The sequence below is a fragment of the Diaphorina citri genome, unplaced genomic scaffold (genome assembly GCF_000475195.1).
Source record: "Diaphorina citri unplaced genomic scaffold, Diaci psyllid genome assembly version 1.1 scaffold92, whole genome shotgun sequence".
Classification (NCBI taxonomy): Eukaryota; Metazoa; Arthropoda; class Insecta; order Hemiptera; family Psyllidae; genus Diaphorina; species Diaphorina citri.
The window spans coordinates 6,238-29,167 of record NW_007377529.1 but is presented as its reverse complement, the minus strand read 5'-3'; the positions used below and the strand labels follow the sequence as shown (position 1 = coordinate 29,167).

Here is a 22,930-nt window from a genome sequence, read left to right as displayed (position 1 = left end):
CTCTTGGTGTTTACTTAAGTTACAAAATTTAGAAGCAACATTTCTTTGTGTTCATTTAAGCAAAAACTATTCCCTTTGTTTTTAATTTTACACTTTCATCATCTTGTATTGTAGGCGAACTTTCAACTGTTCTCTTATACTATCTTACTCTTAATCTTAAATTAAGTACCTTTACAATTACAACAAAAGAAATCTCATCTTGATCAAGTTTTTTTTCCAATTTAAACCGAATCGGTAACTTTATTTCAACTCACATTGAGTTGATCCAAGAACAATATTTTGTATTATTTCATAGTTTTGTGTTGCCTTACCGACAAGTGCCAGATTTTTTGTGACACATGTACAATTAGGTATATTTGTTGTAAAAATTACAGACTGCAGGGCAATTTTTATCACACTTCATGCCTATGCTTGGGTCTCTTTTATGATTTTACCGAGATCATTGCCAAATTAACTATCTTCCTCACTATTAGAACACGTTTAATTTTGTTGTCAGCCTCACAGCTTAGGTATATTTGTTGTAAAAATTACAGACTGCAGGGCAATTTTTATCACACTTCATGCCTATGCTTGGGTCTCTTTTATGATTTTACTGAGATCATTGCCAAATTAACTATCTTCCTCACTATTAGAACACGTTTAATTTTGTTGTCAGCCTCACAGTTTCAGCTGAAGTGATAAAAACTGCCCTACGTCATTAAGGTGGCTTATTATCTGTACTCATAAATTTCTTAAATACATAAATTCGTACTCAACTAATCAGGGATTACGATTTTCGTAGATTTTCTAATGTACGTATTATGTAGGTAATATTGATAAAAGTTCATTATTATGTATTCAATGCGCTAGCTAGGCGAACAAAGGTTTTGAAATTACATTTCTCAAAATTTTTATAAATTTATTTAGTCGTTCACAAAAGTTTACCTTTTCAAAATACCTCTACTTGGATATCATTAGATATTTCATTTTGATTCTAATTCAAATTGAAAGCTATACTCCTAATATTTAGATTATAAAAAGGGTTGTAGCATTTTAAAATATGATCTATATCGAGATGCGATCATGTTGAATGTAAATCATGAGAAAAACTCTCAATCTAACAAAACAATTTGTATGCGCGCCCGTAATTTGGGTGAGTATGCAATACACACAACAGAAGACTTAATCTATTGCGAATACCTACTGTCTCTACATATACATAGGTAACTCTACTTTTGATTAAGTCAATAGGTAACACTTTGCTTACCCGAAAACTACATTTTTCGTTAATCATAAAAATACACGTAAGCACTATAAATATTTTTATGATTAACGAAAAATGTAGTTCTCGGTTAAGCAAAGTGTTATTGACTTAATCAAAAGTAGAGTTACCTATTACTTTCAGATGTCTTTTCCTATTTTATTTTCATCCTATTTGTCGTCAATTCTATTGATTAAAATCGCTATAATAAAAGACAGAAAAACTGCCACTGGTTACCAAAATAACTGCCAATATTACGTAGCGCATAATTTAAACTAGAAAATTCAATTCGAGTATTCGATACCTCAAAATTTGAGACGCTCAATTTTTTGCCATTTATGTTAGTTTTGTTTGAAGGATATTTATTCTAACGTTATCATTTATTGTTTGATGAGTTCAACAATACGCCTAAATATGTTAGGTAGCACCTTCACCTTTGTACATGATTCGATAAGGATTTTTTTGGAAGATTATCATGAGTATTGGGAATCAATGGAAATTATTGGTATTTAAGGAACCATCACTGAAACCAAGATAAGAGTACCTACCTATAAGAAAGTTGTAGTGAAAGTATACCTGCTAAGAAAGTTAAGAAAATACAAATAGTTTTACACAACATTATGTACATTTGTACATATTTACTTAAATGTGACACTTGATATGTATGTATCAACTTGATGAAGGAATGAGCTGTTATGAAGAAAAGTTAGAACCCTTACGTAGCTTGTAATCTTTTTATAGAGTATTTCGGTAGCTATTAGCTATTGAAATACTCTTGTAGGTTGTAGATCCCCGTTCTATCGTTACTATCTACCTATACTTTTATGATACTTAGATTTAATATAATTATTTGAATGCAAATGCAAAATCAATGCAAGTTTTATTATTATAGGAATTTAAAGTAGCTTTTTTATATCTTAATCAAGTATTTATTTCTAAGGTTTCCATATGATTTCAGGCATCTTCTTGTGTAGGTATGTGCCAGTCATATACCTAATTATTACAATTTTTTGAACGAAATTTCTCTTAGTTCTTTTCTGTGTAGATGGTATTGAATGAGAAATTTTTATCAACAACATTTCATTTCATCTTTTGTTTTTCTTTAATATTTATTTGCTCAGGAGACTTAATTCTCAGCTTTAAGACAGGTTATCTCACATGTGGAATGCGTTTTTTACCTTATACATATTATTTGCATAGTTATGAACATCATTCCACCGGTTAGCTACCCGCTCATATAGGTATTTATGAAACATGACCCTCAAGAAAAGAAACCTATATTAATATCTACTCAATCATACACAAAGATAAGTGAAATGCCATTTGATGCAAAATTGCTAGTCATGCTACTCTTGTTGAGTTTCCCATAGATATTGTAATCCGTCCCTTCCTATATTTTAATCCGTCCCTTCCTATATTTTAATTCGCCCCCTCCTATATTTTAACTCGTCCCTCCTATATTTTAATCCGTCCCTTCCTATATTTTAATCCGTTCCTTCCTATATTTTAATCCGTTCCTCCCTACATTTTCATTCGTCCCTTCCTATATTTTAATCGGTCCCTCCCTATATTTTAATCCGTCTCTTGTTATATTTTAATCAGACCCTTCTGTATTTTAATATGCCTTTTGTTTGATTTTTCTTGCAGCCAATAAGCCGGACTTCTTCGATAGATCCATCATGGAGAATGTTGCCAAACGGTTGCAGATTTTCGAGAAATGTTCTCAGGGGGTCATCGAGTATTCTCAGGATATGAGCGTCACCATCTGTTTGAAAAACAAGGTGAGAAATCAGCATCACGATTGGTATAACCAGGGCCATCGTCTTTAATAAACGCCCTATGTTACTACGACCTGGTTAGATCTTTTATGATAGAAATTAGCATCACTTATGGGGACACTCACTTCTAAAAAGACTGTCCAAAGACATCTTACTACTGAGCGCAAGTTCCCTTGAGGTAGTGTCTATGGTACTAATCAAAATCTGGGCAGATGAGTACCTGAATTGGGTATTTGTTGAGAAATGGTCTCTTTGCTAATTGAATCAGTCTGTTATTCATAAGCCCATAGAAAAAGATACTTCGCCATCAATCTCGATTAAATAATATTATCTTCTAAAAAATCCTCGATTGCCTTTTCAGCCGAATTTTAAATGTTTTAAATAATCTTATCATATAGATTTATTATGATTAGTCTGAAATTATTGTATGAATACTCGTGTGAAGCCAGCTTGTCACTGCCAGGATTTACATTTTTTTACATTGCTTGCGTTGAATGAAAATAATAAAACATCACTTCATTTTAAGTGCTAATTTTGTTCTGGATTTCAAACCAAAGATCGGCTTACCTTACTAAACTTACTCACTGTGGGTATTGTATGCAGAAAACTCATACACAATATTTTCCGTCCAACTTTCTTTTCTTTCCTAAGATTGGGTCTGTTTGATATTATGGTTTAAACTCTTGTGCCATTAGCCCGGAATGTTGTACGTAGATATGTAACCCTGACTTGAAATCAACCTTTGATGCAGAAAAGTGAAGCTGATAGTTTTGTTTGTGCTGGTTCTGAATGTTCTTAACAAACCCACTGACGTGCAGCTCAATGTCAATTAATCTTTTGATCAGATATTCGTATTTCTATGCTTACTACTAATGAGTCGCTAACTGTACTCTGGGTGGGTTTGTAGGAAATAGACAGGAATTTGATCAGAGACGGCTAGATGAAACTTCCTATTTGAGTCTTTCGATAGATGGTGTGATTTTAGTTTCATTCAACTCAACATTGTAAGGCTGAAATGTAAAATGTACATACTGTGTGTTAATTTAATTTGATAGAGTTATATTTGGCTTTACATTTGAGTCACACGGTGTAAGGCCCAGTATTTTTTGATTCTTAGTTTCTAAAAAGACTGTCCAAAGACATCTTACTACTGAGCGCAAGTTCCCTTGAGGTAGTGTCTATGGTACTAATCAAAATCTGGGCAGAAGAGTACCTGAATTAGGTATTTGTTGAGAAATGGTCTCTTTGCTAATTGAATCAGACTGTTATTCTTAAGCCCATAGAAAAAAGATACTTCGCCATCAATCTCGATTAAATAATATTATCTTCTAAAAAATCCTTGATTGCCTTTTCAGTCGAATTTCATGTTTTAAATAATCATTTTGCTTGTTTAAATGGAAGATAATCCGTACCTTTTCGACCAATCAAGTAACCCATTTAATCAAGCAAAAAGATAATTCGGTCCCGAGTCTCATTAGCTATTAAATAATCTTCTTTAATTGCAGGTGGTGGCTACTAGAACATTACTGGATGGTGTCAGACAGAAGCTCGTTCGCTACTTCCCTCCGTTCGTGTAAGTACTTTCACAATAAATGGTATAGGCCGAATGTCCCTTACCATGTAGAACAAAACGGGTTCAAATCCCTAAGCTGACGAGAATTTATCAAGAAACATTTTGTCCACTAATGTGTTTCAACACTTGATTAGAAAGTAATGTATTGAAAAGGTATCTATGTGTACCAATATAATGTATTGTTATTTTTCTGTTTTCAGTATTGACGAGGAATGGGTACCCGTAGAAAGTGTAATAGGAACATACAAGAAAATAGCTTGGAGTTTAATATCAGAAACAGGAAAATACTATCTGATGAAGTATCTAGACAATCGCAAAAAACTAATTCACCAGCAAAAATCTTCAGATCTTGCGGCGGAATCAAAAAGTACATTAACACACAAGACTGACACGAAGAAAATACTGCACCAATGTGAGAAAAACAACAACTCAGTTCCTTCTAATCAAAATTTAATAGTAAAACGAATAACTAGGGCAAAAACAGCTGGTAAAGTAAAGTAGAAAACAGTTAAGTAATTGTTAATTTTTAGCCAAAGTACAAATTATTAAGTTATTTAATAAATTTTACAAATTTATTAAGTACCTAGAACCCATTATTTTATTAATTTACACTGTAGAGAATGTTCAGATTGTCTTCCATTTTGTAAATAACAAATTCTATTTTATTTATTTTTATTGAAAGAAACCACCTATGAATTTATTTATATTGATTCAAAATGAATTCAAACTCCAATATTTTTCGTGGTATACAACCAATGATTTATAGATACACCGTGTTTCTAGTCCCTTTCTCTAAGGTCTACTTTACATTTACATATAATATTTATCATTTCAAAATATTTGTCTTGGGTCCGGAACCACATCACCACCTATGAATTTATTTATATTGATTCAAAATGAATTCAAACTCCAATATTTTTCGTGGTATACAACCATTATAGATACACCGTGTTTCTAGTCCCTTTCTCTAAGGTCTACTTTACATTTACATATAATACTTATCATTTCAAAATATTTGTCTTGGGTCCGGAACCACATTCACTATTTTGCTTGTTTAAATGGAAGATAATCCGTACCTTTTCGACCAATCAAGTAACCCATTTAATCAAGCAAAAAGATAATTCGGTCCCGGGTCTCATTTCAAACAGTAATACGTAAATTAATAACTATCTACGTTTTTGTCTCATCCATCAAGCCTGAAGTAAAATGTAACATATTTTAACAGTCAGAGTACACGTAATCCTTACTGCAGGATGCTCTTCCTCTTTCCAAAATGGCATGCAGTCGTGAAAATATAGATGACCGTTCCTAGTTAATATCAAAGATGTACCTTGTACCTTCCTACCCACCCTAGTTTTCTTCTACTAAATAGGTAGTACTTACCTAAAGCTACAATTACAAACCTTAGGTACCTAACTCATGAAATATATGTATTAAATTCGATTTTCCGTATTTTCAAGACCATGCCAAAGGTTAAGATAATCTGAACTTTTCCTGCAAATAGGTAAGGTACCCGTTCAATAATACCTTGCCGGTAGATATGCATTTTTTAATCATTATTTTACTTCAAATTTGACAATTGTGTTTTCAAACATTGTATTGTATTGAGGCAAATGTGCTAGGAAAGGGATATTTCTTGTATTTCTAAACACTGATGAGGTGTTCGTAAGAAATTACCTATTCTATGTTCTGTGATCAATATTAACCACGCTCAGTTTGATTTTGAGAGATAGATAAATATCATTTTTCTTAGCATATGAGCCTGCCTACTTACTTATGTTGAGAATCACTAAGACTGAAAATCACTGCCTTTATTTAAATTTACTTACATATATTTTTTATGTAAAGAATTTAATTAAAAACCCTGTAGGTACTCATGATTGAAATTGCTTCGCATCGAAGTATTATTATGAATTAGGTATTTACTTATAGCCAGTGAATTTGTCCCCTTTTATATTTAGATTAGAAGTGTATTTTTAAGACGTGTTTACTTAAGTTACAAAATTTAGAAGCAACATTTCTTTGTGTTCATTTAAGCAAAAACTATTCCCTTTGTTTTTAATTTTACACTCTCATCATCTTGTATTGTAGGCGAACTTTCAACTATTCTCTTGTACTATCTTACTCTTAATCTTAAATTAAGTACCTTTACAATTACAACAAAAGAAATCTCATCTTGATCAAGTTTTTTTTCCAATTTAAACCGAATCGGTAACTTTATTTCAACTCACATTGAGTTGATCCAAGAACAATATTTTGTATTATTTCATAGTTTTGTGTTGCCTTACCGACAAGTGCCAGATTTTTTGTGACACATGTACAATTAGGTATATTTGTTGTAAAAATTACAGACTGCAGGGCAATTTTTATCACACTTCATGCCTATGCTTGGGTCTCTTTTATGATTTTACTGAGATCATTGCCAAATTAACTATCTTCCTCACTATTAGAACACGTTTAATTTTGTTGTCAGCCTCACAGTTTCAGCTGAAGTGATAAAAACTGCCCTACGTCATTAAGGTGGCTTATTATCTGTACTCATAAATTTCTTAAATACATAAATTCGTACTCAACTAATCAGGGATTACGATTTTCGTAGATTTTCTAATGTACGTATTATGTAGGTAATATTGATAAAAGTTCATTATTATGTATTCAATGCACTAGCTAGGCGAACAAAGGTTTTGAAATTACATTTCTCAAAATTTATAAAAAGTCGTTCACAAAAGTTTACCTTTTCAAAATACCTCTACTTGGATATCATTAGATATTTCATTTTGATTCTAATTCAAATTGAAAGCTATACTCCTAATATTTAGATTATAAAAAGGGTTGCAGCATTTTAAAATATGATCTATATCGAGATGCGATCATGTTGAATGTAAATCATGAGAAAAACTCTCAATCTAACAAAACAATTTGTATGCGCGCCCGTAATTTGGGTGAGTATGCAATACACACAACAGAAGACTTAATCTATTGCGAATACCTACTGTCTCTACATATACATAGGTAACTCTACTTTTGATTAAGTCAATAGGTAACACTTTGCTTACCCGAAGGTGAGTATGCAATACACACAACAGAAGACTTAATCTATTGCGAATACCTACTGTCTCTACATATACATAGGTAACTCTACTTTTGATGAAGTCAATAACACTTTGCTTACCCGAGAACTACATTTTTCGTTAATCATAAAAATACACGTAAGCACTATAAATATTTTTATGATTAACGAAAAATGTAGTTCTCGGTTAAGCAAAGTGTTATTGACTTAATCAAAAGTAGAGTTACCTATTACTTTCAGATGTCTTTTCCTATTTTATTTTCATCCTATTTGTCGTCAATTCTATTGATTAAAATCGCTATAATAAAAGACAGAAAAACTGCCACTGGTTACCAAAATAACTGCCAATATTACGTAGCGCATAATTTAAACTAGAAAATTCAATTCGAGTATTCGATACCTCAAAATTTGAGACGCTCAATTTTTTGCCATTTATGTTAGTTTTGTTTGAAGGATATTTATTCTAACGTTATCATTTATTGTTTGATGAGTTCAACAATACGCCTAAATATGTTAGGTAGCACCTTCACCTTTGTACATGATTCGATAAGGATTTTTTTGGAAGATTATCATGAGTATTGGGAAACTATGAACATGAGGTCTACGTACATTAGTAGCATAAAATTATACGTGTTCAAGGTGGGTAAAGACCAAGGTCAAATGAATTTCAGATTTACAAGGGCAATGCATTCATTATTGAACTCAAATCTCATTAGACACAACTGATATGCTCACAAAACTGTAAATAAAACAAACATTCATAGCGCGATACATATTCGTAACAACAGAGCGGTACAATTTATTTTAGCACGCGTCTTTCCACAAAGACAATTTTATTTGTTTGATAACATTTTTATGCATCTTACAAAAACTATGATAATGTTATGTGACAAATTACAACGGACATAAATTAAATTAATTTATTTGAAATTAACGATTGCTCTACCCACACTTAGAAGGTGTTTCCGTGATAAAATAGAAAAGAAAAGTATTTCGTAATAATTGAAATAATGGACTCGAGATGAAAATTAAAACCCCGCGACCGTCTGTAGTGTGGATGACCTAATAATGCTTTTTTATGTTTTGATTTGCTTTACAGGTTTTACAGCGGCGGCATATAACGCACCATTTAGATATTATTTCAACTCAATCTTCAAACAATCAAAGCAAGCACAGGGACTCTCTAGTAGCAAAATCAACGAGGAAAACCAATAAGAAGCTTCGGCAGAGGAGAATACCTTATTCGGGTAATGACTTTGTTGCTTTGATTTAACCTGGCTTGTTAGCTCAGTGATCATACGCTTCCCAGTTGATCAGGATGTTGCAAGTTCGAATTCCAGTCAAGGCATTGAATATTGTCCTCTATAAAGAATAATTATTTATCTTCGAATTTGACCACTGTAATTGACTTCTTTAACATTCATTCAAAAGATCAGTCTTCAAACATTCACAATATCAGCCTTGCGTCGTCACGTCGAAAACCCACTTCTTCAATTTGAATCTGAGGTGTCAATGTACACAAAATCTATTTATGTACGTTCATGCTTTGTCTTATTCTAATCCCCATGTATTCCAAGTTTTTGTTGAATAAGATGTCTAGTTTGATTTCTACAAAGATGGTTTCCTGCAGATAAGTATATTAGCATAGATATGTCTTATCTTAACCCATTTTTTTTTGGATTTCAACGTGAAAACGTTTTATCTGACTATCCCCAGAAAACCCACTTCTTCAATTTGAATCTGAGGTGTCAATGTACACAAAATCTATTTATGTACGTTCATGCTTTGTCTTATTCTAATCCCATGTATTCCAAGTTTTTGGTGAATCGATTCTTAGTATTATTTAAAATTCTTGCAGATCGTTTAGTTCAATTTTATCTAGAATAAATTGTATAGTCTCTTCGGTATTACTTAAAATTTGAGTCCATCAGAAGAACGATTCACATGACGGGCGTATTGCTACGCACTTATGACAGTTTTCAACCTCAACACCATAATTTGGCTCCGAGTCTAATGTTTGAATTTACAAATTTACATAAAAGTGTGTTCATAGAATTTATTGACCTTTAATTTGTATGGATATCTTCTAGGTATTCGAGTACTTTTCTCGTCTATTTTTCAAAATATTACGAATAAATCTTTGAAATTTAATCTTCTAAGTACAACAAATGATTGGATTTTTTAAAAGAGAAATTTCGTCCATCTTGCAGAACCATGTGCACATTTTTATCACTGTAGCACTAAGCATAAGCACTGCATGAATGGATTATAGATACCATATTTAGAGCAATTTCTAATATGAACCAACCCAAACAAAAAGGTACCTATTATGTATTTTTAAAAAGTGGGCCGAACTGAGGGATAATTAATTAAAAATACCATTTACGACAAATTGGTTTCATACACAATATTTTCCGTCCAACTTTCTTTTCTTTCCTAAGATTGGGTCTGTTTGATATTATGGTTTAAACTCTTGTGCCATTAGCGCGGAATGTTGTACGTAGGTATGTAAACCTGACTTGAAATCAACCTTTGGATTTTCCCTTATTACTTATAATTTGTATCCGGCCTTGCTTTTTATTATTTGTTAGAATTTTAAATTTATTTGAATATGATTGTAAATGTTTGTATCATGTGTAATATACGAGTCAAGTGTTACGTACTCTGTGTTTATGTTTCTTTTGAAAGAAATGTATATATCATATAGATTTATTATGATTAGTCTGAAATTATTGTATGAATACTCGTGTGAAGCCAGCTTGTCACTGCCAGGATTTACATTTTTTACATTGCTTGCGTTGAATGAAAATAATAAAACATCACTTCATTTTAAGTGCTAATTTTGTTCTGGATTTCAAACCAAAGATCGGCTTATCTTACTAAACTTACTCACTGTCATGTGGGTATTGTATGCAGAAAAGTGAAGCTGATAGTTTTGTTTGTGCTGGTTCTGAATGTTCTTAACAAACCCACTGACGTGCAGCTCAATGTCAATTAATCTTTTGATCAGATATTCGTATTTCTATGCTTACTACTAATGAGTCGCTAACTGTACTCTGGGTGGGTTTGTAGGAAATAGACAGGAATTTGATCAGAGACGGCTAGATGAAACTTCCTATTTGAGTCTTTCGATAGATGGTGTGATTTTAGTTTCATTCAACTCAACATTGTAAGGCTGAAATGTAAAATGTACATACTGTGTGTTAATTTAATTTGATAGAGTTATATTTGGCTTTACATTTGAGTCACACGGTGTAAGGCCCAGTATTTTTTGATTCTTAGTATTATTTAAAATTCTTGCAGATCGTTTAGTTCAATTTTATCTAGAATAAATTGTATAGTCTCTTCGGTATTACTTAAACTTTGAGTCCATCAGAAGAACGATTCACATGACGGGCGTATTGCTACGCACTTATGACAATTTTCAACCTCAACACCATAATTTGGCTCCGAGTCTAATGTTTGAATTTACAAATTTACATAAAAGTGTGTTCATAGAATTTATTTACCTTTAATTTGTATGGATATCTTCTAGGTATTCGAGTACTTTTCTCGTCTATTTTTCAAAACATTACGAATAAATCTATTAAAATTTAATCTTCCAAGTACAACAAATGATGGGATTTTTTAAAAGAGAAATTTCGTCCATCTTGCAGAACCATGTGCACATTTTTATCACTGTAGCACTAAGCAACTAAGCATAAGCACTGCATGAATGGATTATAGATACCGTATTTAAAGCAATTTCTAATATGAACCAACCCAAACAAAAAGTTAGTAAAATAAATAATATTTATTTTACTACTATATAGGTACCTATTATGTATTTTTAAAAAGTGGGCCGAACTGAGGGATAATTAATTAAAAATACCATTTACACATGTTGACCTCAAGTTGTGTTACAACTCGGAACATTCATAGGTACCTATCAATTGATTCTCTTCGTTATGTAACAATCAACTTGAGCTTTACTGTTTCTCTCTAACTTGTAGTTCTTGATTTGACCATTATACTAAACCTATTCGTATTTTCAACGAAGACGGACGCGTTTGAAGTCAAAGTAAGATCTGAAGTAAATCAAGGGGTAAAAAAGTGCAGATTTCATCATTTTATAGATATTAGGGCTCTTTTTGAGGTACCTACCTTTTTTGGTTCTCTCTGGTATCATTAAGTAAATGTAGGCACCCCTCCTCAAGGCACCTATTAAGGAGGAACAGAGGTAGGTACCTCCCTTCCTTCTTGACTCAAGAAAAATCGAAACAAAAAATAGAAAGTAATAGGTGAAGTAAATCAAGGGGTAAAAAAGTGCAGATTTCATCATTTTATAGATATTAGGGCTCTTTTTGAGGTACCTACCTTTTTTGGTTCTGTCTGGTATCATTAAGTAAATGTAGGAAACCTTCCTCCACTAGGCACCTATTAAGGAGGAACAGAGGTAGGTACCTCCCTTCCTTCTTGACTCAAGAAAAATCGAAACAAAAATAGGTATAGTTACCTATATTTACCTACCTAGGTTTAGCAACCACTGTTTTCGAGATTGTTGATAAGACACTAGCGCTAGAAGATCCGAGCTGTGTATCGCGGAACTAACATTAAAAACAAAGTGACGTAAAAACTAAAAACCAACTGTTGAATGAACTCTTTTCTGAAATTCTGAAATAGTTCTAGTTTTTTGTAAATTTGTGATTTATATTTAATTAATTTGTGATAAACTTTAAAGTTTCAAGTTTAATTGTTCCATAATGATGCCCAGTCAATGTACCTGACGCTTTGTTATTTATGTTTTAGTTCATGTGATATTAGAACTCTTGTCTTCCAACTCTTGTGATAGTTCAATTGAATCCTTTGGTCTGTGATGATCATCTTATTTCTACTTCCCAACTTTGTTGACATGTGAAACATTATGGATGGGTCGGCCGACGATGAAAACACAGAAGTTTTATTTTCGTTGAGTAAGTAATACCTTCCTTTCATACCCATTGCAGAACATCAAGGGTAAAATCCTATATGCAGGAGGATTAGAGATAGTTGTATGAGTTGCCTTGATAAAAATCACATAGGTACTAGATGCTTGTCTTACATACAATAAAATTATTGTTATCATGGGAGCTGCTTCACCAGATTACCAATTTCTAATTTGACAGAATTGCTAGATCTCATTTTCAAAAAGAATATTCTGTTCTTGTCATGTGATTATTTTGATACAATTGGTACCTCAAAGTTGGTCTTCAAAATCTATTGCATTGGGTTCAAATGTTACAAAAGATTAATTTTATTACTGTGAGTAATTTTCTCACTAAATCTCCATTGCAGAACATCAAGGGTAAAATCCTATATGCAGGAGGATTAGAGATAGTTGTATGAGTTGCCTTGATAAAAATCACATAGGTACCTACTAGATGCATGTCTTACATACAATAAAATTATTGTTATCATGGGAGCTGCTTCACCAGATTACCAATTTCTAACTTGACAGAATTGCTAGATCTCATTTTCAAAAAGAATATTCTGTTCTTGTCATGTGATTATTTTGATACAATTGAAACCTTAAAGTTGATCTTCAAAATGTATTGCATTGGGTTCAAATGTTACAAAGGATTAATTACTGTGAGTAATTTCCTCACTAAATCTATACATTAGGTACCATAAATAGGTAATTACATCAACTTAAATCTATTTAATAATACTTACTTACCTACCTAGGTACTTTCTGAATCTCAATTATTGAGTAAGGAGGGATCAAATAAAACTAAAAAAATAACAAAGTTATTTTGTGAATAAAGATGGACCTGGGATGATTCAAAAAAGAACTTCTTACTCCAAACTAAACTTTTTTCATCCCATGCACAGAAAAAAAATGCTATTTTGTCATTTTATTCTGTGCAAGGAATAAGATGTACAAAATAATTTAACTGCCCATTGATTCTGCTGCTACCTAAGTAATATTAGTGGAGATGTCAAATTTCCCAATCTTATTCCTGGGGAAATGCATATTTTATATTTGATGGTTTTTGATGCAGGGACATTTGGCATCTCCTCTAATATTAGTGGAGATGTCAAATTTCCCAACATTATTCCAGGAGAAATACCTACATATTTTTAAGTTTGAGGGTTTTTAATTTTTAAAGTGATGCAGGGGCATTTGGCATCTCCTCTAATAATATTATTAGTGGAGATGCCAAATTTCCCAACCTTATTCCAGGGGAAATGTAAGTATATTTCAGTTTAGGGATTTGTATTTTAAAGTAATGCAGGGGCATTTGGCATCTCCTCTAATAATGGTGGAGATGTCAAATTTCCCAACATTATTCCAGGAGAAATACCTACATATTTTTAAGTTTGAGGGTTTTTAACTTTTAAAGTGATGCAGGGGCATTTGGCATCTCCTCTAATAATATTATTAGTGGAGATGCCAAATTTCCCAATCATCCATCAAGCCTGAAGTAAAATGTAACATATTTTAACAGTCAGAGTACACGTAATCCTTACTGCAGGATGCTCTTCCTCTTTCCATAATGGCATGCAGTCGTGAAAATATGACCGTTCCTAGTTAATATCAAAGATGTACCTACCTACCCACCCTAGTTTTCTTCTACCCAATAGGTAGTACTTACCTAAAGCTACAGTTACAAACCTTAGGTACCTAACTCATCAAATATATTATGTATTAAATTCGATTTTCCATATTTTCAAGACCATGCCAAAGGTTAAGATAATCTGAACTTTTCCTGCAAATAGGTAAGGTACCCGTTCAATAATACCTTGCCGATAGATATGCATTTTTTAATCATTATTTTACTTCAAATTTGACAATTGTGTTTTCAAACATTGTATTGTATTGAGGCAAATGTGCTAGGAAAGGGATATTTCTTGTATTTCTAAACACTGATGAGATGTTCGTAAGAAAGTACCTATTCTATGTTCTGTGATCAATATTAACCACGCTCAGTTTATTTGACAATTGTGTTTTCAAACATTGTATTGTATTGAGGCAAATGTGCTAGGAAAGGGATATTTCTTGTATTTCTAAACACTGATGAGGTGTTCGTAAGAAATTACCTATTCTATGTTCTGTGATCAATATTAACCACGCTCAGTTTGATTTTGAGAGATAGATAAATATCATTTTTCTTAGCATATGAGCCTGCCTACTTACTTATGTTGAGAATCACTAAGACTGAAAATCACTGCCTTTATTTAAATTTACTTACATATATTTTTTATGTAAAGAATTTAATTAAAAACCCTGTAGGTACTCATGATTGAAATTGCTTCGCATCGAAGTATTATTATGAATTAGGTATTTACTTATAGCCAGTGAATTTGTCCCCTTTTATATTTAGATTAGAAGTGTATTTTTAAGACGTGTTTACTTTTCAGTTACATGAAGAGCTTTCTAAGTTGAATAAAAACACAATATTTCAAAAAAGGCAATGTCGCATATCCTAAATTAATTATTAGATTTATTTACATTGAAATTAAATAAAATATTTATACCCCAGTTTTCCTTCTTTTTATTTCATTTAATAAAAAAATATTATTGTGAAAATATATTTCAACATTTTGTATTATTTATTTTATTTAATTATACTGAATATAAGAAAAAAATCCTACCTAATATAATCTGCTTTGTTTTTCATTTACTTATTTAGATTTCTTGTTATCTCCTCTAATATTAGTGGAGATGACAAAATTTCCAACCCTATTCCAGGGGAAATACATTATTAATTTGGGGGAGGGCTTTGTATTTCAGAAGGGTTATGTTAGAAGTAGTGCTGGGGCACTTGCCATCTCCTCTAATATTAGGGGAGATGACAAATTTCCCAACCTTATTCTAGGGGAATGCATACTTCATGTTTGATGGTTTCTGATGCAGGCGCATTTGGCATCTCCTCTAATATTAGTGGAGATGACGAATGTCCCAACTTTACTTTAATTAGAATACACAAGGCTCGTCTTGTATTAAAGAACAATCGTAATTTCAAAGTGAAGCAAAGGCATTTAGCAGCTCCTCTAATATTATTGGAGACGTCAGAATTCTCTGGACGTAAGAATGTAGGTACTGATATTGTTGGGGATCAACTGTCGAATTGGCACACACGGACTGCAGATGCAAGCTAATAATTGGTAATAATATATTCGTAAGACTATTTTCTCATTCTAAGACGTACCTGATCTCTTTTTGTATCACCTCATAAAAGACTCTGGGATTGAAGAATTTCTCTCAACGTATTGTACATTTATTCAGTACATTACAAGTCCATCACACCAGCATAAAACACCTAGCTTTATAAAGCGTATACCCTATTGTTGACTGGTATCCTTTCTACTTGGTCCTTGATAAATACCTAAGAGTATTCAAAATAACTGCACTCATGGCTTAACCACTAGAGAAGGTATCAGATACGAAGTAGAGGTAGGTAGGTAATAAAGTAATTTATTGACATCTTCAGACCTTTTCTTCTTCCTCTTGATTGTACTTGGGTATTAACTCCTAGGTAGATACTCTTGTAAGTAGGTTTAATTGACCGAATTGAACAAATAATAATAATAATAGTGCTTATTTATACTGTCAAGTGAAAACAGGTGACGTCGCGCGACATTGTCGCGCGATTTTGTCGCACGACAGAGGTCGCGTTGGTGGAAATCCACCTTAAGACGTACCTGATCTCTTTTTGTATCACCTCATAAAAGACTCTGGGATTGAAGAATTTCTCTCAACGTATTGTACATTTATACAGTAGGTACATTACAAGTCCATCACACCAGCATAAAACACCTAGCTTTATAAAGCGTATACCCTATTGTTGACTGGTATCCTTTCTACTTGGTCCTTGATAAATACCTAAGAGTATTCAAAATAACTGCACTCATGGCTTAACCACTAGAGAAGGTATCAGATACGAAGTAGAGGTAGGTAATAAAGTAATTTATTGACATCTTCAGACCTTTTCTTCTTCCTCTTGATTGTACTTGGGTACTAACTCCTAGGTAGATACTCTTGTAAGTAGGTATAATTGACCGAATTGAACAAAGTGAGGTCTATCTAGGTGATTTGTCTATTGGTTCGATTTAAAGAAATTTGGCAAACTTATTTTCTAACGCGTGAAAGAAATGTGCTCATTGGAATTTAGGCCTGATCGGACCTTTACTGGAGTGCATACCCTTCAAGTAATATTCATATGCGAATGCACGATATTTTGCGAAAAGCTACGGATTTTTGCACCAAGCCACTAACCTGATCGCCGCCGCCTATTGAACTTCAGGCCTGGCCATTCGCCGATCTCTAGTAAACTTGAATCTCGCTTTCTGAAAGAATGGGCTCTGATTAGAAATGGAATTTCGGCATCTCCACAAAAGAACTTCTTACTCCAAACTAGACTTTTTTCATTCCATGCACAGAAAAAAAATGCTATTTTGTCATTTTATTCTGTGCAAGGAATAAGATATGCAAAATAATTTAACTGCCCATTGATTCTGCTGCTACCTAAGTAATATTAGTGGAGATGACAAATTTTCCAACCTTATTCCTGGGGAAATGCATATTTTATATTTGATGGTATTTGATGCAGGGACATTTGGCATCTCCTCTAATATTAGTGGAGATGTCAAATTTCCCAATCTTATTCCTGGGGAAATGCATATTTTATGTTTGATTTTTTGTGATGCAGGGGCATTTGGCATCTCCTCTAATGTTAGTGGAGATGTCCCTAGTATTTATAAAATGTTTTTTTGCTCATTTTCTTAAAAGAATCTTTTAATTATTTATGGTCGCATACTCCTGTTTTCAACAGACTTTTCTCTCAGTTATCTAGCTAAGTAGTATGACTTTTTTCTGTTCCAATTGTATTTCACTAATGAAATTACCCAACTGATGTTTTTCATTAAACGATTTTCTCCTTCAATTGATTCTCGTTTCGGACCAGATATCAGATTATCAAACGAGATGTAGGTAATCTAATCGAGTGAAGTCATTAATCAGGTTCTATAATCGATCTCAGTGGTTAAGTGTTAAGTCGTTCCGTTTAAACCGATAACAGATCAGGGGTCTTGTTTACCGGATATTAGGAATGCTATAATAAAAGACTGTCACTTTCTCGGGTTAACTGGTCCACTTAGCAGTCTAGTTATGAGACAGAGTCTTCTTCTTATTCATTCCAACTTATTTTGCTGATGATGTCTTGAGACCATTTAAATTTTCTCTCTTTAACTGGTCTTTCTTTCCATCCCCTTGTTATTTGGACAGCATAAACCAGAAAAGAACCACCCACAAAAAGAATTACACCATAGATGGTTCTTCTCTGCTCAATGCTGTCCATTTAAATTTCACCTTGAAATCCGGGCCTTTTCTTGGGCATTTTTTCACCCTTGACAGAGCTGTATATTTAAGGTTAATAAAAGGAATTGTGTTAAGCATGAATGCTTCTTCGATGTTTCGTTCCTCTTTCAATAAACAGTGTTCTTTTTTCCTCGACTTGATATGGACTCGAAGTACCAACCTCCAGATCCGAGTTCACCAACAAGTGAGCTATTGAGATAGGTTGTTTTAGATTTATTGTCCACTGGTTAATAAGTTACCGACTAGCAGCTAGCTGATGGAAAAGCTAGTTGAAATATTACCTTGGATTTTATTTCTGAACAAAATTAGAAAAAAAAAAAAAAAAAAAAAAAAAATGCATGTAAGAAACGGATTCCTATAATCCTATAATGTCGGCCAACGGTCAGACCCGCTGTCAGACCGTCTGACAGAACTAGGTCTCAAGCATTTTCCGCCACTCACGTTCTGACTGTTGACAGACCCCGGTCTGTCAGGAGGTCTGAGTTTGATTGGCTGGCATTGTAAACTCCAAAGTCCAACCAAATATTACTTTACAGTTTAGGTACCAATTTGACCGATTGAATTGTTAACAAGGTTTCTATTACGTCAATAAACATAGAATTTTCCGAAGTTAGGTATCCACCTTCGACCTGTGTGTAACGCTATAATTTATCATAATTATGTGCATGCGATAATTGGCATGGACATTGTTATTGTGTATTTTTCACTTACTTAAGCCCATACTCATACCCAGTATCCCAGATGTATTCTTTTTCAAACTACATTGGAGTAAATTTTGGTTCTTTACAACTTGAAGAAGATTCAATTAATTTGTATCTCTACCTCCGACCTTCAATAATTCATAACTCTAGATAGTCTTTAATCTTTCGAAGTACACATTATAGTTTCGGAAGCACATGGTTCTATGGCATTACAGATCAGAGATAGGTATTTTCCCTTGTAGACCGAGAAAATTGTCGATCCCAAAAACATTGTCCCATGTTTATTTTGCGATTACCAACCAATTTTTTCACTGGGTTTGAGTTACGTACGTCAAAGGATATCTTGAAGTCAAACTTACCATGCCATTTGCATTGTTTTCCATATAAAAAATAGACTAACGTGTCTGACTTTCAAAATAGGATGGACGAAAATATGATATTCAAAAGGGCATGAAAAATGTTTAGCATAAATTAATATATTCAAAATGCTTTTTATAACCTTCCTTTATTCTCATTGGCTGCCCCAAAACTTATAATATTTTTGCCTTTCGTCTCCCCAATCGATTCTCTACACCTCTTTCCTTGACAACAAAAGCGAAACGTTTCCATGAAACAGTATCTACACTTTATAAACCTCAAATGTTATAATAGCACAATAACTTTTCTGGACCATTACGCAGAAGGTTTGAAATGTTATTTCCTGATTGGGGGTAAATAGTAAAATAGTGCTTATTTATACTACCCGCTCCCTACACCCCAGCAGTACTTAGGGTACTACTATTATTGTGGTCCAATTCTCAAACAATATTCTGGATGAAATTATACATGCTTCGGCTGGGAGTGAACCCAAGCTCTCCTGATGACCAGATGAATGACTTAACCACTACACCAAGGGTACTACTATTATTGTGGTCCAATTCTCAAACAATATTCTGGATGAAATTATACATGCTTCGGCTGGGAGTGAACCCAAGCTCTCTTGATGACCAGATGAATGACTTAACCACTACACCACCTAGCAACTAGGCAGCCCATTTGCTGATTCACTGCCACACAAATTCTTGAAGAAATGTTCGTGCTGATCGACATGTTTAGGTTAAAAGGTATTGCTGACAGGTACATAGACTGGTTATTATGATGAAACAATTATCCGTAATTTTTTGAGCTTTTGACTCCATTATAAAAGACCTTTGAAGGGTTGAGTGGTAGACTATGCCTTTATGATCGCCTATAGTTTTCTGACCCCTTGGGTTGGGTCGTGGGTCCGCTGTTTATTTTGATTTTTGCTGATTCCGCTGTGGGTCCGCTGATTAAAACGCAGACCCCTTGGGAACGGGAAAAGACAAAGAAGAAGATGAGTTCATTCCTTAACCTCTTAAAATTTCATGTTAAATAGTAGGAGGTAGCAGGTAAGAAATGCAGAAGCTAGGATATTCTATTTACTTTCTATTTTTCATATAAAATGTAAAAAGGTATTGCTGACAGGTACATAGACTGGTTATTATGATGAAACAATTATCCGTAATTTTTTGAGCTTTTGACTCCATTATAAAAGAGCTTTGAAGGGTTGAGTACTCGTAGGTAATAGACTATGCCTTTATGATCGCCTATAGTTTTCTGCCCCCTTGGGTTGGGTCGTGGATCCGCTGATTATTTCGATTTTTGCTGATTCCGCTGTGGGTCCGCTGATTAAAACGCTATTTCCCAACCCCCTGATTCCTGGTGTTTACTGTTTACCCTTATTAGAGGTACATAAAGTTCCAATGTTAGAGATCTTACAGGGTACTCTAACGGTGCGGCGGCCAATTTCGAAGAGGTGAAGTAGAAAACTGAGTTTTTCATAGCGAGAAGCATTCTAGTGACCCAAAAAACAACCTTGGCCCAAACTTCTTACTTTGGTACAAAATGAAAAGGTACATGACTCATCCCTAAAGGGAATTTAGCTAAAAATATAAATGGGTATAATAATGGTGTGGTGCACACCAAAATGGGATTTTATATTTATAAACTTATTATTTGTAGTAGTAATAAACTTTATATAAACTTATTAATTATTTGTAGAAAAAAAAGGTGTTACATCAACTTCTTACTTTGGTACAAAATGAAAAGGTACATGACTCATCCCTAAAGGGAATTTAGCTAAAAATATAAATGGGTATAATAATGGTATGAAGCACACCAAAATGGGATTTTATATTTATAAACTTATTATTTGTAGTAATAATAAACTTTATATAAACTTATTAATTATTTGTAGAAAAAAAAGGTGTTACATATTGTAAACCACTGGTCATATTTTGCCCAATGAAAACATTCACACATACAAATTTGCTTTAAACGTTTTTATTAAAGCTATGAATTACACACACCGTCGTAAATTATCGTTCTTTTTCCGCACCAAAGGTTTACTATTGAGAGTGGTGTTGATTAATTTTCCGCTTTGCTACTTCAGCAGATGTATGTCGGAAATAAATGCCGGACACACGTTTTATTGCTCACATGATTTCCTACTCTGTTGATGCATTTGAAATATTTGAATATAATTAGCTATGTAGAGCGAGGAGGGTGTTCAGGAGTGCTGATCTGTAAATTTTCACCTGTGTTTTATATTATTTTATTCAAGTACTTATGTATTTTTATATATATTTTGTCGTACCTATCTTGTATGTCGGAAATAAATGCCGGACACACGTTTTATTGCTCACATGATTTCCTACTCTGTTGATGCATTTGAAATATTTGAATATAATTACCTATGTAGAGCGAGGAGGGTGTTCAGGAGTGTTGATCTGTAAAATTTCACCTGTGTTTTATATTATTTTATTCAAGTACTTATGTATTTTTATATATATTTTGTCGTATCTTCAAAAGTTGGCTTTTGCGGGTCTCAATTTTCTGCTTCTTTGTTGGGTTGGTTTTGACAAATGTTTTTTGGCCACAACGATCATAGGAGCTTGATTTTAACACTAGATCTCTTGCCTTTTCGCTGCAAATTGAAATTAAAGGACCTACCTAATATTTATAAAATGTTTTTTTGCACATTTTCAAGAATCTTTTGCTTATTTATGGTCGCATAGGTTTTGACAAATGTTTTTTGGCCACAACGATCATAGGAGCTTGATTTTAACACTAGATCTCTTGCCTTTTCGCTGCAAATTGAAATTAACGGACCTACCTAGTATTTATAAAATGTTTTTTTGCTCATTTTCTTAAAAGAATCTTTTAATTATTTATGGTCGCATACTCCTGTTTTCAACAGACTTTTCTCTCAGTTATCTAGCTAAGTAGTATGACTTTTTTCTGTTCCAATTGTATTTCACTAATGAAATTACCCAACTGATGTTTTTCATTAAACGATTTTCTCCTTCAATTGATTCTCGTTTCGGACCAGATATCAGATTATCAAACGAGATATAGGTAATCTAATCGAGTGAAGTCATTAATCAGGTTCTATAATCGATCTCAGTGGTTAAGTGTTAAGTCGTTCCGTTTAAACCGATAACAGATCAGGGGTCTTGTTTACCGGATATTAGGAATGCTATAATAAAAGACTGTCACTTTCTCGGGTTAACTGGTCCACTTAGCAGTCTAGTTATGAGACAGAGTCTTCTTCTTATTCATTCCAACTTATTTTGCTGATGATGTCTTGAGACCATTTAATAATCGATCTCAGTGGTTAAGTGTTAAGTCGTTCCGTTTAAACCGATAACAGATCAGGGGTCTTGTTTACCGGATATTAGGAATGCTCTAATAAAAGACTGTCACTTTCTCGGGTTAACTGGTCCACTTAGCAGTCTAGTTATGAGATCAGAGTCTTCTGCTTATTCATTCCAACTTATTTTGCTGATGATGTCTTGAGACCATTTTACCCGCGACCTAGAGCGTACAAGGTAGATGGGCTACCCTCCAAGCTAACTAGGCTGGCGGTGTACCTTTAATATACAAGATAAAGATGATTTTGACCTCTTGAAGGAATACAGTGATAGATAGATTTGATTTGAAATAACCAAATTTATTTTGATTGAATATTTCGGGTGTTAGTCATGCATATTAGTTGGTCCTGTACGACCCGCGACCTAGAGCGTACAAGGTAGATGGGCTACCCTCCAAGCTAACTAGGCTGGCGGTGTACCTTTAATATACAAGATAAAGATGGTTTTGACCTCTTGAAGGAATACAGTGATAGATAGATTTGATTTGAAATAACCAAATTTATCTTGATTGAATAT

At 33.3% G+C, this 22,930-nt stretch overlaps 2 protein-coding genes and 2 long non-coding RNA genes across 4 annotated transcripts in view; 3 read left to right on the top strand and 1 right to left on the bottom strand.

Annotated features, from left to right (window-relative positions):
• The window catches only part of LOC103524302 (zinc finger protein jing), an 85,385-nt gene extending 76,033 nt beyond the window's left edge, over positions 1–9,352 (top strand). Inside the window, exon 5 of the mRNA XM_008489316.3 lies at positions 8,761–9,352. Coding sequence (XP_008487538.1) covers positions 8,761–8,934 — 174 coding nt within the window. The 3' untranslated portion in view covers positions 8,935–9,352. The remainder of the gene's footprint in view (positions 1–8,760) is intronic.
• LOC103524301 lies at positions 2,617–5,281 on the top strand. Its single transcript, XM_008489315.3, has 3 exons — positions 2,617–3,021; positions 4,524–4,591; positions 4,792–5,281. The coding sequence occupies exons 1-3, from the start codon at positions 2,920–2,922 to the stop codon at positions 5,090–5,092; spliced, it is 471 nt and encodes a 156-aa protein (XP_008487537.1). The 5' UTR covers positions 2,617–2,919; the 3' UTR covers positions 5,093–5,281.
• On the bottom strand, positions 5,660–14,601 carry LOC113473913. The gene is made up of 2 exons (XR_003395704.1): positions 14,230–14,601; positions 5,660–5,921 (listed from the first exon to the last, which is right to left on the bottom strand). It is a non-coding gene; the product is annotated as an uncharacterized LOC113473913 (long non-coding RNA).
• On the top strand, positions 5,918–7,999 carry LOC113473912. Its single transcript, XR_003395703.1, has 2 exons — positions 5,918–7,533; positions 7,654–7,999. It is a non-coding gene; the product is annotated as an uncharacterized LOC113473912 (long non-coding RNA).
• Positions 14,602–22,930: the final 8,329 nt, after the last annotated feature.

What these genes read in the sequence shown, in the direction of transcription:
- LOC103524301 (XM_008489315.3), top strand. Translation starts at nt 2,920, where the DNA reads ATGGAGAATGTTGCCAAACGGTTGCAGATTTTCGAGAAATGTTCTCAG. An exon ending in CCATCTGTTTGAAAAACAAG is followed by an intron (nt 3,022 to 4,523) that starts GTGAGAAATCAG and finishes CTTTAATTGCAG; the next exon opens with GTGGTGGCTACTAGAACATT. An exon ending in CGCTACTTCCCTCCGTTCGT is followed by an intron (nt 4,592 to 4,791) that starts GTAAGTACTTTC and finishes TTCTGTTTTCAG; the next exon opens with TATTGACGAGGAATGGGTAC.